General features: G+C 50.4%; 1 protein-coding gene across 2 annotated transcripts in view; it reads right to left on the reverse strand.

Moving 5' to 3' along the window:
- LOC147107294 (phosphorylase b kinase regulatory subunit alpha, liver isoform-like) overlaps positions 1–18,757 on the reverse strand; it is a 157,293-nt gene that overhangs the window by 83,225 nt on the left and 55,311 nt on the right. For both annotated transcript variants that reach the window (XM_086006176.1, XM_086006175.1), the window contains exons 9-14: positions 17,449–17,502; positions 16,813–16,935; positions 13,991–14,086; positions 11,508–11,615; positions 5,006–5,084; positions 4,544–4,678 (exon numbers count right to left, since the gene is read on the reverse strand). In XM_086006176.1, the coding sequence (XP_085862302.1) occupies positions 4,544–4,678; positions 5,006–5,084; positions 11,508–11,615; positions 13,991–14,086; positions 16,813–16,935; positions 17,449–17,502 (595 nt within the window). The remainder of the gene's footprint in view (positions 1–4,543; positions 4,679–5,005; positions 5,085–11,507; positions 11,616–13,990; positions 14,087–16,812; positions 16,936–17,448; positions 17,503–18,757) is intronic.

Below are 18,757 nucleotides of genomic sequence, written 5' to 3' on the forward strand. Positions count from 1 at the left end.
TTGCCCTGTTATTGAGGACTGGTCATCCTGCCTCCCATCCCCAGCTCCCTTGCCCTGTTATTGAGGATTGGTCACCCTGCCTCCCATCACCAGCTCCCTTGTCCTGTTATTGAGGATTGGTCATCCTGCCTCCCATCACCAGCTCCCTTGTCCTGTTATTGAGGACTGGTCATCCTGCCTCCCATCCCCAGCTCCCTTGCCCTGTTATTGAGGATTGGTCATCCTGCCTCCCATCACCAGCTCCCTTGCCCTGTTATTGAGGACTGGTCATCCTGCCTCCCATCACCAGCTCCCTTGCCCTGTTATTGAGGACTGGTCATCCTGCCTCCCATCCCCAGCTCCCTTGTCCTGTTATTGAGGATTGGTCATTCTGCCTCCCATCCCCAGCTCCCTTGCCCTGTTATTGAGGACTGGTCACCCTGCCTCCCATCCCCAGCTCCCTTGTCCTGTTATTGAGGATTGGTCATTCTGCCTCCCATCACCAGCTCCCTTGTCCTGTTATTGAGGACTGGTCATCCTGCCTCCCATCACCAGCTCCCTTGTCCTGTTATTGAGGATTGGTCACCCTGCCTCCCATCCCCAGCTCCCTTGTCCTGTTATTGAGGACTGGTCATCCTGCCTCCCATCCCCAGCTCCCTTGTCCTGTTATTGAGGATTGGTCATCCTGCCTCCCATCCCCAGCTCCCTTGTCCTGTTATTGAGGATTGGTCACCCTGCCTCCCATCCCCAGCTCCCTTGTCCTGTTATTGAGGACTGGTCATCCTGCCTCCCATCACCAGCTCCCTTGTCCTGTTATTCAGGACTGGTCATCCTGCCTCCCATCACCAGCTTCCTTGCCCTGTTACTGAGGATTGGTCATCCTGCCTCCCATCCCCACCTCCCTTGCCCTGTTATTCAGGACTGGTCATTCTGCCTCCCATCCCCACCTCCCTTGCCCTGTTATTGAGGACTGGTCATCCTGCCTCCCATCCCCAGCTCCCTTGCCCTGTTATTGAGGATTGGTCACCCTGCCTCCCATCACCAGCTCCCTTGTCCTGTTATTGAGGATTGGTCATCCTGCCTCCCATCACCAGCTCCCTTGTCCTGTTATTGAGGACTGGTCATCCTGCCTCCCATCCCCAGCTCCCTTGCCCTGTTATTGAGGATTGGTCATCCTGCCTCCCATCACCAGCTCCCTTGCCCTGTTATTGAGGACTGGTCATCCTGCCTCCCATCACCAGCTCCCTTGCCCTGTTATTGAGGACTGGTCATCCTGCCTCCCATCACCAGCTCCCTTGTCCTGTTATTGCGGATTGGTCATCCTGCCTCCCATCACCAGCTCCCTTGCCCTGTTATTGAGGACTGGTCATTCTGCCTCCCATCACCAGCTCCCTTGCCCTGTTATTGAGGACTGGTCATCCTGCCTCCCATCACCAGCTCCCTTGTCCTGTTATTGAGGATTGGTCATTCTGCCTCCCATCCCCACCTCCCTTGCCCTGTTATTCAAGGCTGGTCATCCTGCCTCCCATCCCCAGCTCCCTTGCCCTGTTATTCAGGACTGGTCATCCTGCCTCCCATCACCAGCTCCCTTGCCCTGTTATTGAGGACTGGTCATCCTGCCTCCCATCCCCAGCTCCCTTGCCCTGTTATTGAGGATTGGTCATCCTGCCTCCCATCCCCAGCTCCCTTGCCCTGTTATTCAGGACTGGTCATCCTGCCTCCCATCACCAGCTCCCTTGCCCTGTTATTCAGGACTGGTCATCCTGCCTCCCATCCCCAGCTCCCTTGCCCTGTTATTCAGGACTGGTCATCCTGCCTCCCATCACCAGCTCCCTTGCCCTGTTATTGAGGACTGGTCATCCTGCCTCCCATCACCACCTCCCTTGCCCTGTTATTGAGGACTGGTCATCCTGCCTCCCATCACCAGCTCCCTTGTCCTGTTATTGAGGATTGGTCATCCTGCCTCCCATCACCAGCTCCCTTGTCCTGTTATTGAGGACTGGTCATCCTGCCTCCCATCACCAGCTCCCTTGTCCTGTTACTGAGGATTGGTCATCCTGCCTCCCATCACCAGCTCCCTTGCCCTGTTATTCAGGACTGGTCATCCTGCCTCCCATCCCCACCTCCCTTGCCCTGTTATTGAGGACTGGTCATCCTGCCTCCCATCACCAGCTCCCTTGCCCTGTTATTGAGGATTGGTCATCCTGCCTCCCATCACCAGCTCCCTTGTCCTGTTATTGAGGATTGGTCATCCTGCCTCCCATCACCAGCTCCCTTGCCCTGTTATTCAGGACTGGTCATCCTGCCTCCCATCACCAGCTCCCTTGCCCTGTTATTCAGGACTGGTCATTCTGCTTCCCATCCCCACCTCCCTTGCCCTGTTATTCAGGACTGGTCATCCTGCCTCCCATCACCAGCTCCCTTGCCCTGTTATTGAGGACTGGTCATCCTGCCTCCCATCACCTGCTCCCTTGCCCTGTTATTCAGGACTGGTCATCCTGCCTCCCATCACCAGCTCCCTTGCCCTGTTATTGAGGACTGGTCATCCTGCCTCCCATCACCAGCTCCCTTGCCCTGTTATTGAGGATTGGTCATCCTGCCTCCCATCGCCAGCTCCAGTGTCCTGTTATTGAGGACTGGTCATCCTGCCTCCCATCCCCAGCTCCCTTGCCCTGTTATTGAGGACTGGTCATCCTGCCTCCCATCCCCAGCTCCCTTGCCCTGTTATTGAGGACTGGTCATCCTGCCTCCCATCACCAGCTCCCTTGTCCTGTTATTGAGGATTGGTCATCCTGCCTCCCATCCCCAGCTTCCTTGTCCTGTTATTGAGGATTGGTCATCCTGCCTCCCATCCCCAGCTCCCTTGTCCTGTTATTGAGGACTGGTCATTCTGCCTCCCATCCCCACCTCCCTTGCCCTGTTATTGAGGATTGGTCATCCTGCCTCCCATCCCCAGCTCCCTTGTCCTGTTATTGAGGACTGGTCATTCTGCCTCCCATCCCCACCTCCCTTGTCCTGTTATTGAGGACTGGTCATCCTGCCTCCCATCCCCAGCTCCCTTGCCCTGTTATTGAGGATTGGTCATTCTGCCTCCCATCACCAGCTCCCTTGCCCTGTTATTGAGGATTGGTCATCCTGCCTCCCATCACCAGCTCCCTTGCCCTGTTATTGAGGATTGGTCATCCTGCCTCCCATCGCCAGCTCCCTTGCCCTGTTATTGAGGATTGGTCATCCTGCCTCCCATCACCAGCTCCCTTGCCCTGTTATTGAGGATTGGTCATCCTGCCTCCCATCACCAGCTCCCTTGCCCTGTTATTGAGGATTGGTCATCCTGCCTCCCATCGCCAGCTCCCTTGCCCTGTTATTGAGGACTGGTCATCCTGCCTCCCATCACCAGCTCCCTTGCCCTGTTATTGAGGATTGGTCATCCTGCCTCCCATCACCAGCTCCCTTGCCCTGTTATTGAGGATTGGTCATCCTGCCTCCCATCGCCAGCTCCCTTGCCCTGTTATTGAGGATTGGTCATCCTGCCTCCCATCGCCAGCTCCCTTGCCCTGTTATTGAGGATTGGTCATCCTGCCTCCCAGCACCAGCTCCCTTGCCCTGTTATTGAGGACTGGTCATCCTGCCTCCCATCCCCAGCTCCCTTGTCCTGTTATTGAGGACTGGTCATCCTGCCTCCCATCACCAGCTCCCTTGCCCTGTTATTGAGGATTGGTCATCCTGCCTCCCATCCCCAGCTCCCTTGCCCTGTTATTGCGGATTGGTCATCCTGCCTCCCATCGCCAGCTCCCTTGCCCTGTTATTGAGGACTGGTCACCCTGCCTCCCATCCCCAGCTCCCTTGCCCTGTTATTGAGGACTGGTCATCCTGCCTCCCATCCCCAGCTTCCTTGCCCTGTTATTGAGGATTGGTCATCCTGCCTCCCATCACCAGCTCCCTTGCCCTGTTATTGAGGACTGGTCATTCTGCCTCCCATCGCCAGCTCAGGATATATTTCTCACATGGAGAATGAATGAAGAGTGCAGAAGAGTATGAGAAGCAGATAGAGAGAGCAAGAGATGTCCCAGGAAAATAGGGATAGGTATCAGGAGGCAGGAGACGAACAGGGAAACTGGAAACATTTTCAACAGGAGCCAATTATTAAGCCTTTAGTTGAAAGTGATCAATTTGGCAAACTACACAGCCAAGAATGAACAATTTATGATTACTGTATATATAACACACACATACATAGTACAGAGAAAGAGAAAAACAAAAAGAGAGGGAAAGAAAGCGAGAGATAACGCTGGAAATGTACCTGCTCCACCAGGTGAAAACAAAACAGATAAATTAATCTCAGGTCGATAATCTTCAGGCTTTGTTAATTTCCAGCAATTTGTTGTTTCAGATTCTCACATTTTCCTTAATCATTTAATTATTATTCTAAAATTTCTGGTCCCATCCTGAGAGTTACCTTCCAAGCTGAATGGAATGCGGTACAAATCCCGTATATCACTGTGTACTGGTACAACATTAAGTGATTTAACTAGTGTGAACAACACGAGCTTTATGCAGCACTTACCCAGTTTCGCATATATGTGGCTTAGAATTCTTCCTGGCTGCACTCTGATAGGAAGAATGTCAGAAACAGCGTCGACATGCAAGTTATGTTTTGCTAAGATGTTCTTTATCTTTTCGGTTTCTGCCAATATTGACACTATGCGATGAGAAAGAAAGAGTTACCTCCAGTAATGTCAATTCATCTTCATTTTCAATATAAATTTTCAACAGGAGTGCGTTCACTGATTTTAAAATCTGATTAGGTGGTGGTGCAATGAGGGAGAAAATGCTAACGGCCTACTTGGCCCCGTTTAAATGAAGCTGTGACCATTCCTACGTCACCAATAATACATTAATGATTTAATGAAAAGTGAAGGGGGAAATAAAAGACTGATTTTTTTTCAACAAAACCGCTTCGGGCCGCTGCAGCGTTGAAGCTATGTATTGGAGAGTAGACTAGTGATGGTCGACGTATCGGACAGACCTTGTACAACAACATCAGGCCTGCCAACGGTAGAAAGTCTTCGGCTTAAAGGATCAATTTCACCAGGAGCAAGAAATCCCTGCAAAGCAAACCAAGACCCGAATCAATGGTAAAAGTAAACCCGAGCGGGCTGAAGGTGATTGAAATAACAACAGAAAATGTTGGAAATACTCAGCAGGCCAGGCAGGGTCCGTGGAGAGAGAAGAACAGAGTCAACGCCCCAGGGTGACTAGGGTGACTGAAGGGTCCCAGACCTGGGGCGTTGACTCTGTTTCTCTCTCCACGGATGCTGCCGGGCCTGCTGAGTGTTTCCAACATTTTCTGTTGTTATTTCAGATTTCCAGCATCCGCAGTATTCTGCTGCTGAAGGTGATTGAGTTGCCTCTGCTGCTTTTCCACTTACTAATCTGGCAATGCTCCCTCTGCAAGCTTCCACTCAACTACAACCAGCTCAGCCTTCCATGGGAAACTCGCAATGGGAAAGAGTCCCAAAAGGGAAGGATTGCTGGAAAACAGGCAACTGTCATAAAAATAAATTCAGAGGCCTTTTGCTAAACAAAACCCTTACGGAATATTTCAAGCATTCTAATAACTGCTAGACACAATTGATGAAAATCTCCCACAGCAATGGGTTTCATTTATTCATCTACCTTCACAAACTGTTACAGGTACACTATCCCTTATCCGAAAGCCTTGGGACCAGCTGAGTTTCGGTTTTTGGAATTTTTCGGATTTCAGAAGGTATTATTATAAGACTGGGAAATTTGTATTTAATATAAATTGCAAAAGTTCAGGCTACTTCTTGCGACTGTTCCGTGTCTCATTCCCCTTCCTGCTTCTCTGGAAAGCCGGATATTGGCTGACTCCTACTAAGCTGGCCCGCAAATCAGGTCGGGGGTCGGGTGGGGGGGAGAAAAGAATATCGGACGGGTCGGGGGGGTCGGGAGGGGGGGGGTCGGGAGAAAAGAATATCGGACGGGCCGCTGTATTGTTGGGTTCACTCTCCCGGTACCTCCTTCACACTGCCCGGCTCGGCCTGCAATCTCCTACACAGGAGGGAACTCTGTGACCCTCTGCCCTGCTCAGCGTAAGTCGTGCGCCACTCTGGTCATGTCGTGCGCACGACTTACGCTGAACAAAAAAACTTTCGGTTTTTAGAGGTTTTCGGAAGTTCGGATAAAGGATAGTCTACCTGTACTGAAATGTTTACCACAGCCAGAGTTCAGCTCCTGAAGAACCATTGGCAAAACACAAGGAAACACGACACCTATCATTAAATGTAGTTGCACAAAATGCTGCAGTTACATTTACATAAAGGGCAAAGCCAGAATAATATATATATTTTTTAATGGCTTTCTAAGATGCTAAAATATATTTCGCCATAGTATTTTTAAAATCCCAAATATATTTCTTTTACTTTACAAATATTGATTCACTTACCTACCTTCTCGCTGTATTTCACTACAGGAAACTTTCTGGTATCTGGCACGGATGGGACCGACCTGGTGCCGGTCCATCAACAATGCCGGATAACCGAAGGCTATAGTAAAAGATACGGAGCTCTGAGCTCCGTATAAAGCAACAAACCCTGTTGCTTCAAAACAATCGGCACAAGTTGCAAGCGTCTCTGTAGCTTAGCAACAGCTTCAACTACACCCTTGCACAGCAACAAATGGAGTTTAAAAAGGTAATAAAAGTAATAAAAGTTAACGGAACCGACTCCTGAATTTTGCCGGTGGATAGAGCGTTCCGGTTATTTAGTGGCCGGTTAATCGAAAGTTTCCTGTATTAGGTTCATAGAATGCCTTTCACGTTGAAATGTCTCAAAGCACTTTACACAATGAATGACTTTTTTGTAATGCAGTGATGGTTTGGTTTGCAAGTGACATCCATTCTGCACCAACAATATCCCACAAGCAGCTAGAAGATGAATGAGCAGGAGTATGTCACCGCAAGCTCTCCTCCTGCCCTCCTACAATCAGAATGACTTGTCGCACATACTGACACGTGCTGCTTCTGAATAAAACACTTCAAAACGTAAAGAAAAATAGCACTTGTGCTGATTCACAGATAGTTGGCGCCAGAATTTTGAGAAACATTTTTACCGCCCTTTCTTACTTAGTATGTATGAGTACAGAGGAACCAGGACACAAGTGCGTCCCCCAAAATCCATCCGGGAAAGAGGTGACAGGTTTGAAGGTGTTGGCATTTGTTTGGCTTTTTGGCCACAATGACCATCTTCTCTTTTCAAAAGGGCTCACCTTAATAAAATGGCAGAGGATTCGGGACAGGTCAACTGGGCTCGGGCTGGGACACAACTGAATATAACTGGCAAGTTTTTAAAGAACAGATTAAAATGCACAGAAGCCGTGTAGAAAGAAGGGCGTGTGGTGAGAAGAAGCGGAGGTGGATGACTGCTTAGGTACATAAACAAATAAACAATTAAAGTAAAGTTACATGATACCCAGCAAAACAAAGATAAGTACCGTGGACAGTTAAAGAAAACTCAGGCTGCGATCAGGTCACCTAAAGGGGTAATGGAGGATAGTGGATAACTGTGGCAATCATGGGAAAAGCTGATTCAGCAATGTCCAGACTCGGAGAAACTTCAAAGTCCGTGTTGGGCCATTGAGAGATGCTCAAGGACAGGTTAGAAAGGACCCTGAGGGTGTGGCGGAGATGACAAACAAATACTGTGCATCAGTCTTAACTCTTGAAGATGAAAGAACAGCATTAAGCGGTGTTGCTTTCAATTAAATTGTTAATCTATATATATAAAAATGAGTCTGTCTGTCTGTGTGTATGCGCGCGGTAAACTCAAAAGTTATAGAGCGTACCTACACATATGTTATATCAAAAGAAAGCTTATTAGGGGAGTGTCATAGGCATGTTTATTTTTTGGTCATTCAAAAATTGTTCGGACAGTGTACAAAAAACGGACAAAATCGTGGATGGACCAATCGACGGGCCGCATTAGCGTTACGTGACGTGATGGTTGACCAATCCTACGGGGGAACCGCGGTATGATGCGTCACGGGGGGCATTTCATGGCGTGTGTGGGCGGGGCCTAAGGCTGCGGCCTGCCGTGAGTGAGGGACCGGGAAAAAAGATACAGAGACAGAGACAGAGGGGGAAGGGGAGAGAGAGAAAGGGAAGGAGAGAGAGGGGGAAGGAGAGAGAGAGAGAGGGAGAAGGAGAGAGAGAGAGAGGGGGAAGGAGAGAGAGAGAGAGAGGGGGAAGGAGAGAGAGAGAGGGGGAAGGAGAGAGAGAGAGAGAGAGAGGGAAGGAGAGAGTGAGGGAAGGAGATAGATAAGAGCGGAAGACACCCCGGGGAAAGGGTTGGACTCAGAGCCCGGCCGCGGTGACCCGGAGCCCCCGTGTGCGGCCTAGCGCCTCAGGCCCGGCCCGACTCACCTCAGCTCAGCTCCCGCTCCGGCCGACTCACCTCATCTCCCTCTCCTTCCCCGCCAGCGCCGCTCCCCCGCTCCGCTCGCTGCCGCTCTCTCTCTCCTGTACCCTCCCTCTCTCTCTCTCTCTCCTTCCCCCCTCTCTCTCTCTCTCCTTCCTCCTCTCTCTCTCTCCTCCTTCCCCCTCTCTCTCCTTCCCTCTCTCTCTCTCTCCCTTCCCTCTCTCTCTCTCCTTCCCTCTCTCTCTCCTTCCCTCTCTCTCATCCTTCCCCCTCTCTCTCTCTCCTTCCCCCTCTCTCTCTCCCTCCTTCCCCCTCTCTCTCTCTCCCTCCTTCCCCCTCTCTCTCTCTCCTTCACTCTCTCTCTCTGCTTCACACTCTCTCTCTCCCTCCTTCCCTCTCTCTTTCTCTCCTTCCTCTCTCTCTCTCTCTCTCCCTCTCTCTCCTTCCCCCCCTCTCCCTCTCTCCTTCCCCCTCTCTCTCTCCTTCCCCCTCTCTCTCTCTCTCCTTCCCCCTCTCTCTCTCCTTCCCCCCTCTCTCTCTCCTTCCCCCTCTCTCTCCTTCCCCCTCTCTCTCTCTCCTTCCCCCTCTCTCTCTCTCCTTCCCCCTCTCTCTCCTTCCCCCTCTCTCTCTCTCCTTCCCCCCCTCTCTCTCTCCTTCCCTCTCTCTCTCTCTCCTCCTTCCCCCCACTCTCTCTCCTTCCCCCTCTCTCTCTCTCTCTCCTTCCCCCTCTCTTTCGCTCTCTCCTTCCCCCCTCTCTCTCTCTCCTTCCCCCTCTCTCTCTCTCTCCTTCCCCCTCTCTCTCTCTCCTTCCTCTCTCTCTCTCTCTCTCCTTCCCCCTCTCTCTCTCCTTCCCCCCTCTCTCTCCTTCCCCCTCTCTCTCTCTCTCTCTCTCCTTCCCCCTCTTTCTCTCTCCTTCCCCCTCTCTCTCTCTGCTTCCCCCTCTCTCTCTCGCTCCTTCCCCCTCTCTCTCTCTCCTTCCCCCTCTCTCTCTCTCTCCTTCCCCCTCTCTCTCTCTGCTTCACTCTCTCTCTCTCCTTCCCTCTCTTTCTCTCTCCTTCTCTGTCTCTCTCTCTCCTTCCCTGTCTCTCTCTCTCCTTCCCTCTCTCTCTCACTCTCCTTCCCTCTCTCTCTCACTCTCCTTCCCTCTCTCTCTCTCTCCTTCCCTCTCTCTCTCTCCTTCCCTCTCTCTCTCTCCTTCCCCCCCTCTCTCTCCTTCCCTCTCTCTCTCTCCTTCCCTCTCTCTCTCTGCTTCACTTTCTCTCTCCTTCCCTCTCTCTCTCTCTGCTTCACTCTCTCTCTCTCCGCTTCACTCTCTCTCTCCTTCCCCCCCTCTCTCTCCTTCCCCCTCTCTCTCCTTCCCCCCCCTCTCTCCCTCTCTCTCTCTCTCATTAATGTCAATGATAACATTGCAAAATTATAATTCTGCTTGCTACCTCCAAATTCACATAGAAGGAAAACTGTAAAACCTGGAGTATATGGCTACTGGCGATCCCCATTAACAAAAAACAAAGTTAAAGAACCACCTCCTGGGTGCTTATCAAGAGTTCTTCAATCCCAGCAGTTTTATAAACAGTTTTATAAACATGGCAGAGGGTTCTTCAGTTCCCTCGGCAACGCCGGGTACTCCAGCTAGTATTAAAATAGATGAGGATATAACTTCAGAAAGAATAAAGAACTTCAAAATCGATCAGGCTGCCGGCCTGGATGATATCCACCCGAAGGTGCTTACGGAGCTGGGACAGGGCTGTGCGAACCCTTTGCCCGTATATTTAATAGGTCGCTGCAGTCGGGGACTGCTCCCTTGGACTGGAGGGAAGCCAGTGTAGTTCCAATTTTTAAAATAAGTCAGAACCGGGGAACTATAGGCCCATTAGCTTGATGCCAGTAATAGGAAATACGCTTGAGAAGGCCTCATCAGGGACACCCGACACAGTTTCCATAAATAAAAGTCCTGTCTTACAGATTTGATTGAATTTTTTGAAGGCCGCACCAGGTTAGTGCATGGGGGTAACCCATTAGGCATCGCCTGCATGGACTTTCAGAAAGCTTTTGATAAGGTACCTCATAAAAGGTGTCTCTACAAGATCGAATCTTGTGGAACTGGTGGCAGTCTGCGCGGTGGGTTGAGAATTGGCTGAATGCCCGCAGGCTGAAAGTGGTTGTCAATGGATTTGGATCTGCTTGGAGACCAGTTACCAGTGGTGTCCCACAGGGATCAGTGTTAGGACCTTTGCTATTTACCATTTGCATTAATGATCTAGAAGTATGTGTTGGGTGAAATGATCCCTGAGTTTGTGGATGGTATCAAGATGTGTGCGAGAGATGGCGCTGAGGATGCTCGACTACGGCAAGCAATGTGTTGGGGGAATGGACTCGTGTTTGGCAAATGATGTTTAATGTGGGCTGGTCAAATGCCCCAAAATACTTACACGCTCCCGGGAAAAGAACTAAAGCCAGTGGTGAAAGAAAGAGATCTGGCTGTTTCAGTGCATCGACTCTAAAGGTTCATGACCCATGCCCTGAAGCCGAGCCAAAGCGAAAATAAGCAACCCTAACTTATATTACCCAAAGGGCCGGGGAGATTCCAGCTCTGTGCTCCGTTTAATGAGATCATCAACGCATTTAAAATATCGTAACCCATAGTGCATTGAAAACAGCTTCCTGCCCGGAGAGGAAAACTACAAATGCACACGGCAGCTGTCGGCTTATACGGTGAATGATGAAATAATGGATAACACACAGGAGACCTGTTCAATCGGATTTCTTTTTAAACTGAAGGGTGATGTGGTCAATGAATAGTACTTGTATCAGAAGGTATTTTTTTTGCCTGGGTTAGTTTATTTGTGTATATATTAATTTAAGCTGTGTCAAAACAGATCAAGCGTTATATTCGATAACCTGCTCCCCTCCTTGACAGTCACCTCATAATGTGTCTTCATCATTTGATGAGGTTGTTTCTGAGGGTGGATACACATTGGTTTTAAATGAATTGCTAAACGTTACCTTGATTGAACCATATCGGATATGTAATGTAATGAAGACTGGGTGAAACTGCTGCCCCACTGCCCCTAAAGTGATGGGATTGGTGCGTACCTCAGTCAGGAGGCTCCCGAGGATATATAAAGATTGTCCCCACATGTGAGGCAATTTTCCTTTTACAATTCTGTCCACCGTATGTGGGCTCTTGTATTCTTCATCCACCTGGTGACAACAAACAGCATGTTTATATTCGACTGTAATCAAGGTCCAATGTGGGAATTCATATTTAGCAATTGCAACCACCAATGATGCCTAAATTTCAAAAGATGACAATTCTGTGAAACCACTTCACTTCAGTGCTTCACAAACTTAAGAATTTACGAAAACGTGTATGCTTCACTGGAAGCTGTTCCTCATTGTGGCCTGTAATGTAGCAACTTTGCAGAGGGGAAAGAAACATTAAACGTACAAGTAAAATAAATCGCTGGTGTTTGGGTGGATAAAGACAGGTGGCAGCGAGACAGGAGGCGCCAGGTTCAGTCTCTGATCCACGCAGAGGCAACACCACAAATGGTGTCAGTGGCTCTGAATTAAGACGCGGGAATAGAGTCAGCGAGGGGAAGTACAGGTGTGGATAGTGTCGAGAGCAGGGCTGCCATGCCCTACACTTACCAACACTTGTGCTCTGGACTCACAAGGAGGCGGAATAAGGAGGCCCTATTCCTTGGAAAATAAGTCTAAACGGGGGTAGAGGCGCAAAGGGATCTTGGGATACAGATTCTCATTTCTTGCAAAAGGATTCCAGGCTATCGTGGACATGTATTAGTACTCTCAGTTGCTCAATTGGATCATTAAATTGCTTTTGGAACATAAGTAGGCCATTCTGCTCCTCGAGCCTGTTCTGCCATTCAATCAGATCATTCCTGATCTTTATCTTAACTCCACATACCCACCTTGATTCAATAATCCTGGATATCCTTGTCAATATCAATCTCATTCTTGAAAATTTCAACTCACCCCCGGGAACAGCAAGTTCCAGATTTCCATTACCCTTTGTGTGAAAAGGTGCTTCCTGACATCACCCTGAACAGCCCGGCTCCTTGTCCGGGATAGCCCCACCACAGGAAATAGTTTCCCCATCGAATAGATCGCTATCGAATCCCTTTATCAGTTTAAAGTAGTTTGTTTATACAATAGTCACTGTGGCACGGAGGGATTTCCTTCTGGCCTCCCACTAGTTCATTCTCTCCCTCACCTTCCCATTTCACATTGGCAGACTTTTCCTCCATTCTTCCCCGCTCCCCAATTCATGTTGGCAATCTCCTCCCACCATCAGTTCACAATGGAACTCTTCAAAACCCTTTTCTCTCAGTTCAAACTGGATTTCATCTCCACCTTCCCCCCTCCCCCCATACCAGACAATGCTGGCATAGACTGGCACTTTCCCCCTGCCCCCCACCTCATACTGGCACCCTTCCCCCTGCCTCCACCTCATACTGGCACCCTTCCCCCTGCCCCCACCTCATACTGGCACCCTTCCCCCTGCCCCCACCTCATACTGGCACCCTTCCCCCTGCCCCCACCTCATACTGGCACCCTTCCCCCATCTCATACTGGCACCCTTCCCCCTGCCCCCACCTCATACTGGCACCCTTCCCCCTGCCCCCACCTCATACTGGCACCCATCCCCCTGCCCCCACCTCATACTGGCACCCATCCCCCTTACCACTAAGGGAGCTCCTGGCTCCTGCCTGCTGCTTCCACTCTGCGGGGTGGCACTCTGTTGCACACTAGGGAGAATATTTCCAGGTCTCGCAGAACTATCCGGAGAATTTCTGCCCACAGCACATGGCAGAGTTCCATGTTCCGGAGCAGCAGCAGTTACAGGCAGTGGCCAGTCGCAGTGCCGAGACATGGAGCCGGGAATCATGCTGATTTTCATTTGCAAATACTCATCCTTAAACTCCTGACTCTCCATGTTCAAGACGGTTGGTGCACAGATGACAAATGTGGCTGAATTTCCCCCCACTGTCTGACAGTATTGCACAGACAGACATGCCAAAGGTTGGCAAGTTTCTGCATCTTAAATCATCTACTCCCAAACAAACAAAGCTACAGTCAAGAAATGAAAAAGTTTTAAATGATGTAAATGCTGCAACTGAAGTCATTTTCAGGTCAATTAATTAAATTAACATCCAATACCTATTGCTGAAGATATATATTACACAGAATTACACAGGATATATGGCACAGAAACAGGTCATTCGGCCCAACTAATCCATGCCGGTGTTTATGCTCCACTCGAGCCTCCTCCTGTCTTTCCTCATCTAACCCTATCAGCATAACCCTCTATTCCCTTCTCCCTCATGTGTTTATCCAGCCTCCCTTAAATGCATCGATACTATTCGCTTCAACCACTCCCGAGTTCCACATTCTCAGAAGTTTCTTCTGAATTCCCTATAACTGTGAACTCAAACATGAATTGGTCGGGCTGTTTTATTAGTTTAATTTCTAGTGGTAATGTTCTCCATTTTCTCAATAAAAAGACGTGATCACGGCTTAAGATAATTTGTAATGAACTGACTGTAATGCCTGACCTTCTCAGCAGGAACAGCATACAGTTCTGGCACCAGGCGTATGCCATTCTGTCCTCTGATAAGGATTTCCTCCAGGGCCTCTCTGTACTCTTCAATCTAGAACAACATTGAAAAGAGAGTAAAAAGAAAGGACTGGCATTTCCACAGCACCTTTCATAGTGTCCCAAATCACTTCAGTCAATGAAGTACTTTTTTTGAAGTGTAGTCACTGTAGTACTGTTATATTATATCAAAATACAGGAAACTCGCTTTTTACCAGCACCTAAATAACCAGAAATCTCTCTTAACCGGCAAAATTCAGGAGTAGGTTCAGGTAAGTTTTACTTCATATTAGTGGCCGTGTAACCGGGGTTCCTGCACCTGTTGCCATGCAACAGGGACGCCTGAATCTGTGGCCGTGTAACCAGGGTTCCTGCACCTGTTGCCATGCAACAGGGACGCCTGGATCTGTGGCCGTGTAACCGGGGTTCCTGCACCTGTTGCCATGCAACAGGGACGCCTGGATCTGTGGCCGTGTAACCGGGGTTCCTGCACCTGTTGCCATGCAACAGGGACGCCTGGATCTGTGGCCGTGTACGGGGCACTCGTACCTTGGTAAGTATACCTCTCTATAATCCGGACTTTTTGATCAACCGGCACCACGCCGGTCCCGTCGGTGCTGGATAAAAAAGAGTTTCCTGTACAGAATTTTTTTCCTAAAACGTTTTTTATACTTTTTCAACAACTTGCATTTATATAGCGCCTTTAACATAGTAAAACATCCCAAGGCGCTTCACAGGAGTGTTATCAGACAAAATTTGACACCGAGCCACATGAGGAGATATTAGGGCAGATGACCAAAAGCTTGGTCAAAGAGGTAGGTTTTAAGGAGCGTCTTAAAGGAGGAGAGGCGGAGAGGTTTAGGCAGGGAATTCCAGAGCTTAGGGCCTTGACAGCTGAAGGCACGGCCACCAATGGTGGAGCCCTCTCCCTGGGGGAGAAATTCAGTATCGCCCCGTTTGGGGCACTATTATCGGCCGGGCGCAAAGTTTAGCGCCTGGCGCTAATTATCGCCTCCGACAGCAAACTTGGTTTTTATCGCCCCTGGAGGTGATTGGAGCGCTAAATCAGGCGCTTCACACCTGTCTTAAGGCGCTAAGGCCGAGGAGCGAGGCGCTACCTCACAGCGCTGGCGAAGCTCATGTGATTTCAATCAGCAATGGAGCACAGACACACTGGCGCCATCCAGTTCTTAAAGGGGAGTTCTGACGAATGGTCATCGACCTGAAACGTTAACTCTGTTTCTCTCTTCACAGATGCTGCTTGACCTGCTGAGTTTCTCCAGCATTTTCTATTTTTATCTTAAAGGGGAGGGTCGATCTTGCTCTGCATCCACATCCTGCTCATTGCAGCCTTGAATCTCGGCCTGAATCTGGGCCTGGAGAGACCTGTACATCAAATCTGCGGGAAAGAACAATGGAGCGACCCAGGGAAAGAGCTGAGTGCAGCCCCCACAGTCTCTTCTAAATCGATGCAAGGAAGGTCAAATCAAAGTGAACCTGCAAAGTGCTGCTCAGTACCCAAAACTCCTTCACACAGCGTTGAATCTCTCCAGAAGTCTCTCTCTCTCTCTCAGAATGTGTGGTGCAAAAATGTCACTGACAAAAAAAGGCAGGAAGTGGTCGCCTTTAAATAGCGCTCCCCTAGTCCCTTTCTGACAGCAGAACGCTCTCCTCAACCTGTCGTTGCTAGCGGCAGGCGGTAAGGCAGGGGGCGCCACTCAGTTTCTGGTCTGGGGTGCTAACAGGGCGTTGCACACTCGACTGACGTCACGATCTGCCGGCGCAGGAGATCGTGGCGGTATTGTTTAGCGCCGCCACAAAATGTCCGGTCAATTTCGCGAGAGACGCAGATATCGCTGCGCCCGGGCACTAGTTGATTTGCGCCCCACTTAGCGCCCTCTTAAGGCGCTAACGGGTGGCGCTACCAACTGAACTTTTCCCCCAAAATATCCAACCAATGCAACAATCAACAAAGTCAACATAATGTTGAATTACACAGGAGTAGAGCCGAAGTCAGAGGAAGTCATGATCAAGTTGACAGCGCTCTGTTCAGACCACCCCCTGATTACTGTGTCCAGTTGTGGTCAGAGACACACGGGCAACATTCAAACATTGGAGACAATGCAGGAAGCCACAAGGCTGAGCCCTAGAGCCGAACCGCTCCGAGTTACGAGGAAAGACTGGAGACACTGAGGGAGAAATTTAACTTCAGCAGGGGCACAAAATGGAGAGGTGGGGTGACTAACGGGCTGGCAATCCAACCACTTTTCACCCCCTTGAGAGAAAGCACCCGAGAGGTGATTGTATAGAGGCATACAAGATTGTAATAAGTACAGACAAGGTAATCCAGAAAATGTCTTTAAATTAAATTGAGAGTAAGACAAGGGGCCACAGGTTCAAGCAAATAAAAGGCAAATATCGAATTTACAAGTAATGAGCATCATATCTAGCCATTTTAAAAATTATTATTAGATTACAATAGGTAGGAACAATATAAAATAATAAAAATAGACGGGGAAGAAATGATAATGAAGTTGAAGTGTTTAAAGTATGTTGTAGATGTTTATCATCGTCACTGAGGTAGCATCTGATTCATACAGACAGGCAATGGCCACTGAACCGAGCATCGCCCTGCCTGCCATATAAACAATCAGCAACTCATTTGTTTTTGGGTGCACGGTCCCTTTAACGGACCATTCAAATCTCCCATTCAAAAGCTGCGCGGGATCTCCAGAGAGCTGCGCAGTCACTTAGCGGGAACGTTACCAATGAGTGTCCTACCTGCATCTTATCTCCTTTAAAGACCCCATCAATGATGAGATAGGTCCAGAATACGGGCCATTCACATTCAATGTTTTCAAACAACTGCAGTTCAGCAGAGTCATAATGCAATCTGCTTGGATCCTAAAAACAGATGGCAGTGATTTGATTAGAGACGTTGCAAATTAATTAACATGCATTTCATTTGCATTTTCAAACAACAAATCTGAGAACAGAAATGGTTTTCAACAAGGCAAAAATTAGGAGAATCACACAGACATATTTGTATCAAAGAGAAATTTTAAAAATTACAAATCAGCTTGAATCTATTTTTCTATTGATGTAGACTTGTTGAATATTCAAGCAGAGTGGTGATGGCATTATCAAGGACCAAGCTTGGTGCGGTTCCAGAGCACGGCAGAACTTTTAGCAAAAGGGAATTAATGTAAAACATAATATTATGTTGAGGTTATTGATTCTTCTGTACAATACAAGCACAAAAATCATATTATAAAGAACATCATTTCCACATCAGAATTATTAAACAAGCAAAAGAAACATCTTTTGTGAGGTAATTCCCATTGATTTTAGCCAATTTCCCATTCATTCAGTCAGATGGTCCACCAATCAGCAGGCACGAACCGAAACGCTATATACCTCTCTCGGAGTTTTGTAGCCATCTCGCAAAAATCGACAGCAGCCATAGCGCCCCTGGATAACAGAAATAAATTAACTGACCACAAAGAACACTCAGTCATGTATTACAGGGGTGGGCACATTAGCAGAGACACAGTTTCCTCCCAAACGGAGGAAAGGCAATGTCAACACAATGAAGGAAATGGCCTTTGGGTGCTATACCCCCGGCCCTCTCCCTCTCTCACCCTGCCCCACCCCTCTCCCTCTCTCGCCCCGCCCCCTCCCTCTCTCCCCGGCCCTCTCTCGCCCCGCCCCCTCCCTCTCTCCCCGGCCCTCTCCCTCTCGCCCCACCCCGCCCCTCTCACTCTCTCGCCCCGCTCCGCCCCACCCCTCTCCCTCTCTCGCCCCTCTCCCTCTCTCCCTCCCTCTCCTGCCCCTCTCCCTCTCGCCCCGCCCCCCTCCCTCTCTCGCCCCGCCCCCCTCCCTCTCTCGCCCCCTCTCCCGCCCCGCCCCACCCCTCTCCCTTTCTCAACCCCTCTCCCTCTCCCTCTCGCCCCTCTCCCTCTCGCCCCGCCCCTCTCCCTCTCTCGCCCCTCTCCCTCTCTCACCCCCTCTCCCTCTCTCGCCCCGCCCCTCTCCCTTTCTCAACCCCTCTCCCTCTCCCTCTCGCCCCCTCCCTCTCGCCCCGCCCCTCTCCCTCTCTCGCCCCTCTCCCTCTCTCACCCTCTCGCCCCGCCCCTCCCTCTCTCGCCCCTCTCCCTCTCACCCCGCCCCTCCCCCTCTCGCCCCGCCCCTCTCCCTCTCTCGCCCCTCTCCCTCTCTCACCCCCTCTCCCTCTCTCTCCCCGCCCCTCTCCCTCTCTCACCCCCTCTCCCTGCCCCTCTCCCTCTCCCTCTCTCACCTCGCCCCTCCCCCTCTCGCCCCTCTCCCTCTCTCACCTCGCCCCTCCCCCCTCTCTCCCACCCCCTCTCCCTCTCTCGCCCCTCCCCCTCTCTCGCCCCCTCTCCCTCTCTCGCCCCCTCTCCCTCTCTCGCCTCTCCCTCTCCCTCTCTCGCCCCTCTCCCTCTCCCTCTCTCGCCCCTCTCCCTCTCCCCCTCTCCCTCTCTCGCCCCTCTCCCTCTCCACCCCTCTCCCCCGCCCCTCTCCCTCTCTCGCCCCGCCCCTCTCCCTCTCTCGCCCCGCCCCTCTCCCTCTCTCGCCCTGCCCCTCTCCGTCTCTCGCCTCGCCCCTCTCCTTCACTCGCCCCGCCCCCTCCCTCTCTCGCCCCGCCCCCTCCCTCTCTCGCCCCGCCCCTCTCCCTCTCTCGCCCCGCCCCTCTCCCTCTCTCGCC

The sequence above is a fragment of the Somniosus microcephalus genome, chromosome 14 (genome assembly GCF_052327205.1).
Source record: "Somniosus microcephalus isolate GS21.2 chromosome 14, FLI_Smic_1.0, whole genome shotgun sequence".
NCBI classification, from domain to species: domain Eukaryota; kingdom Metazoa; phylum Chordata; class Chondrichthyes; order Squaliformes; family Somniosidae; genus Somniosus; species Somniosus microcephalus.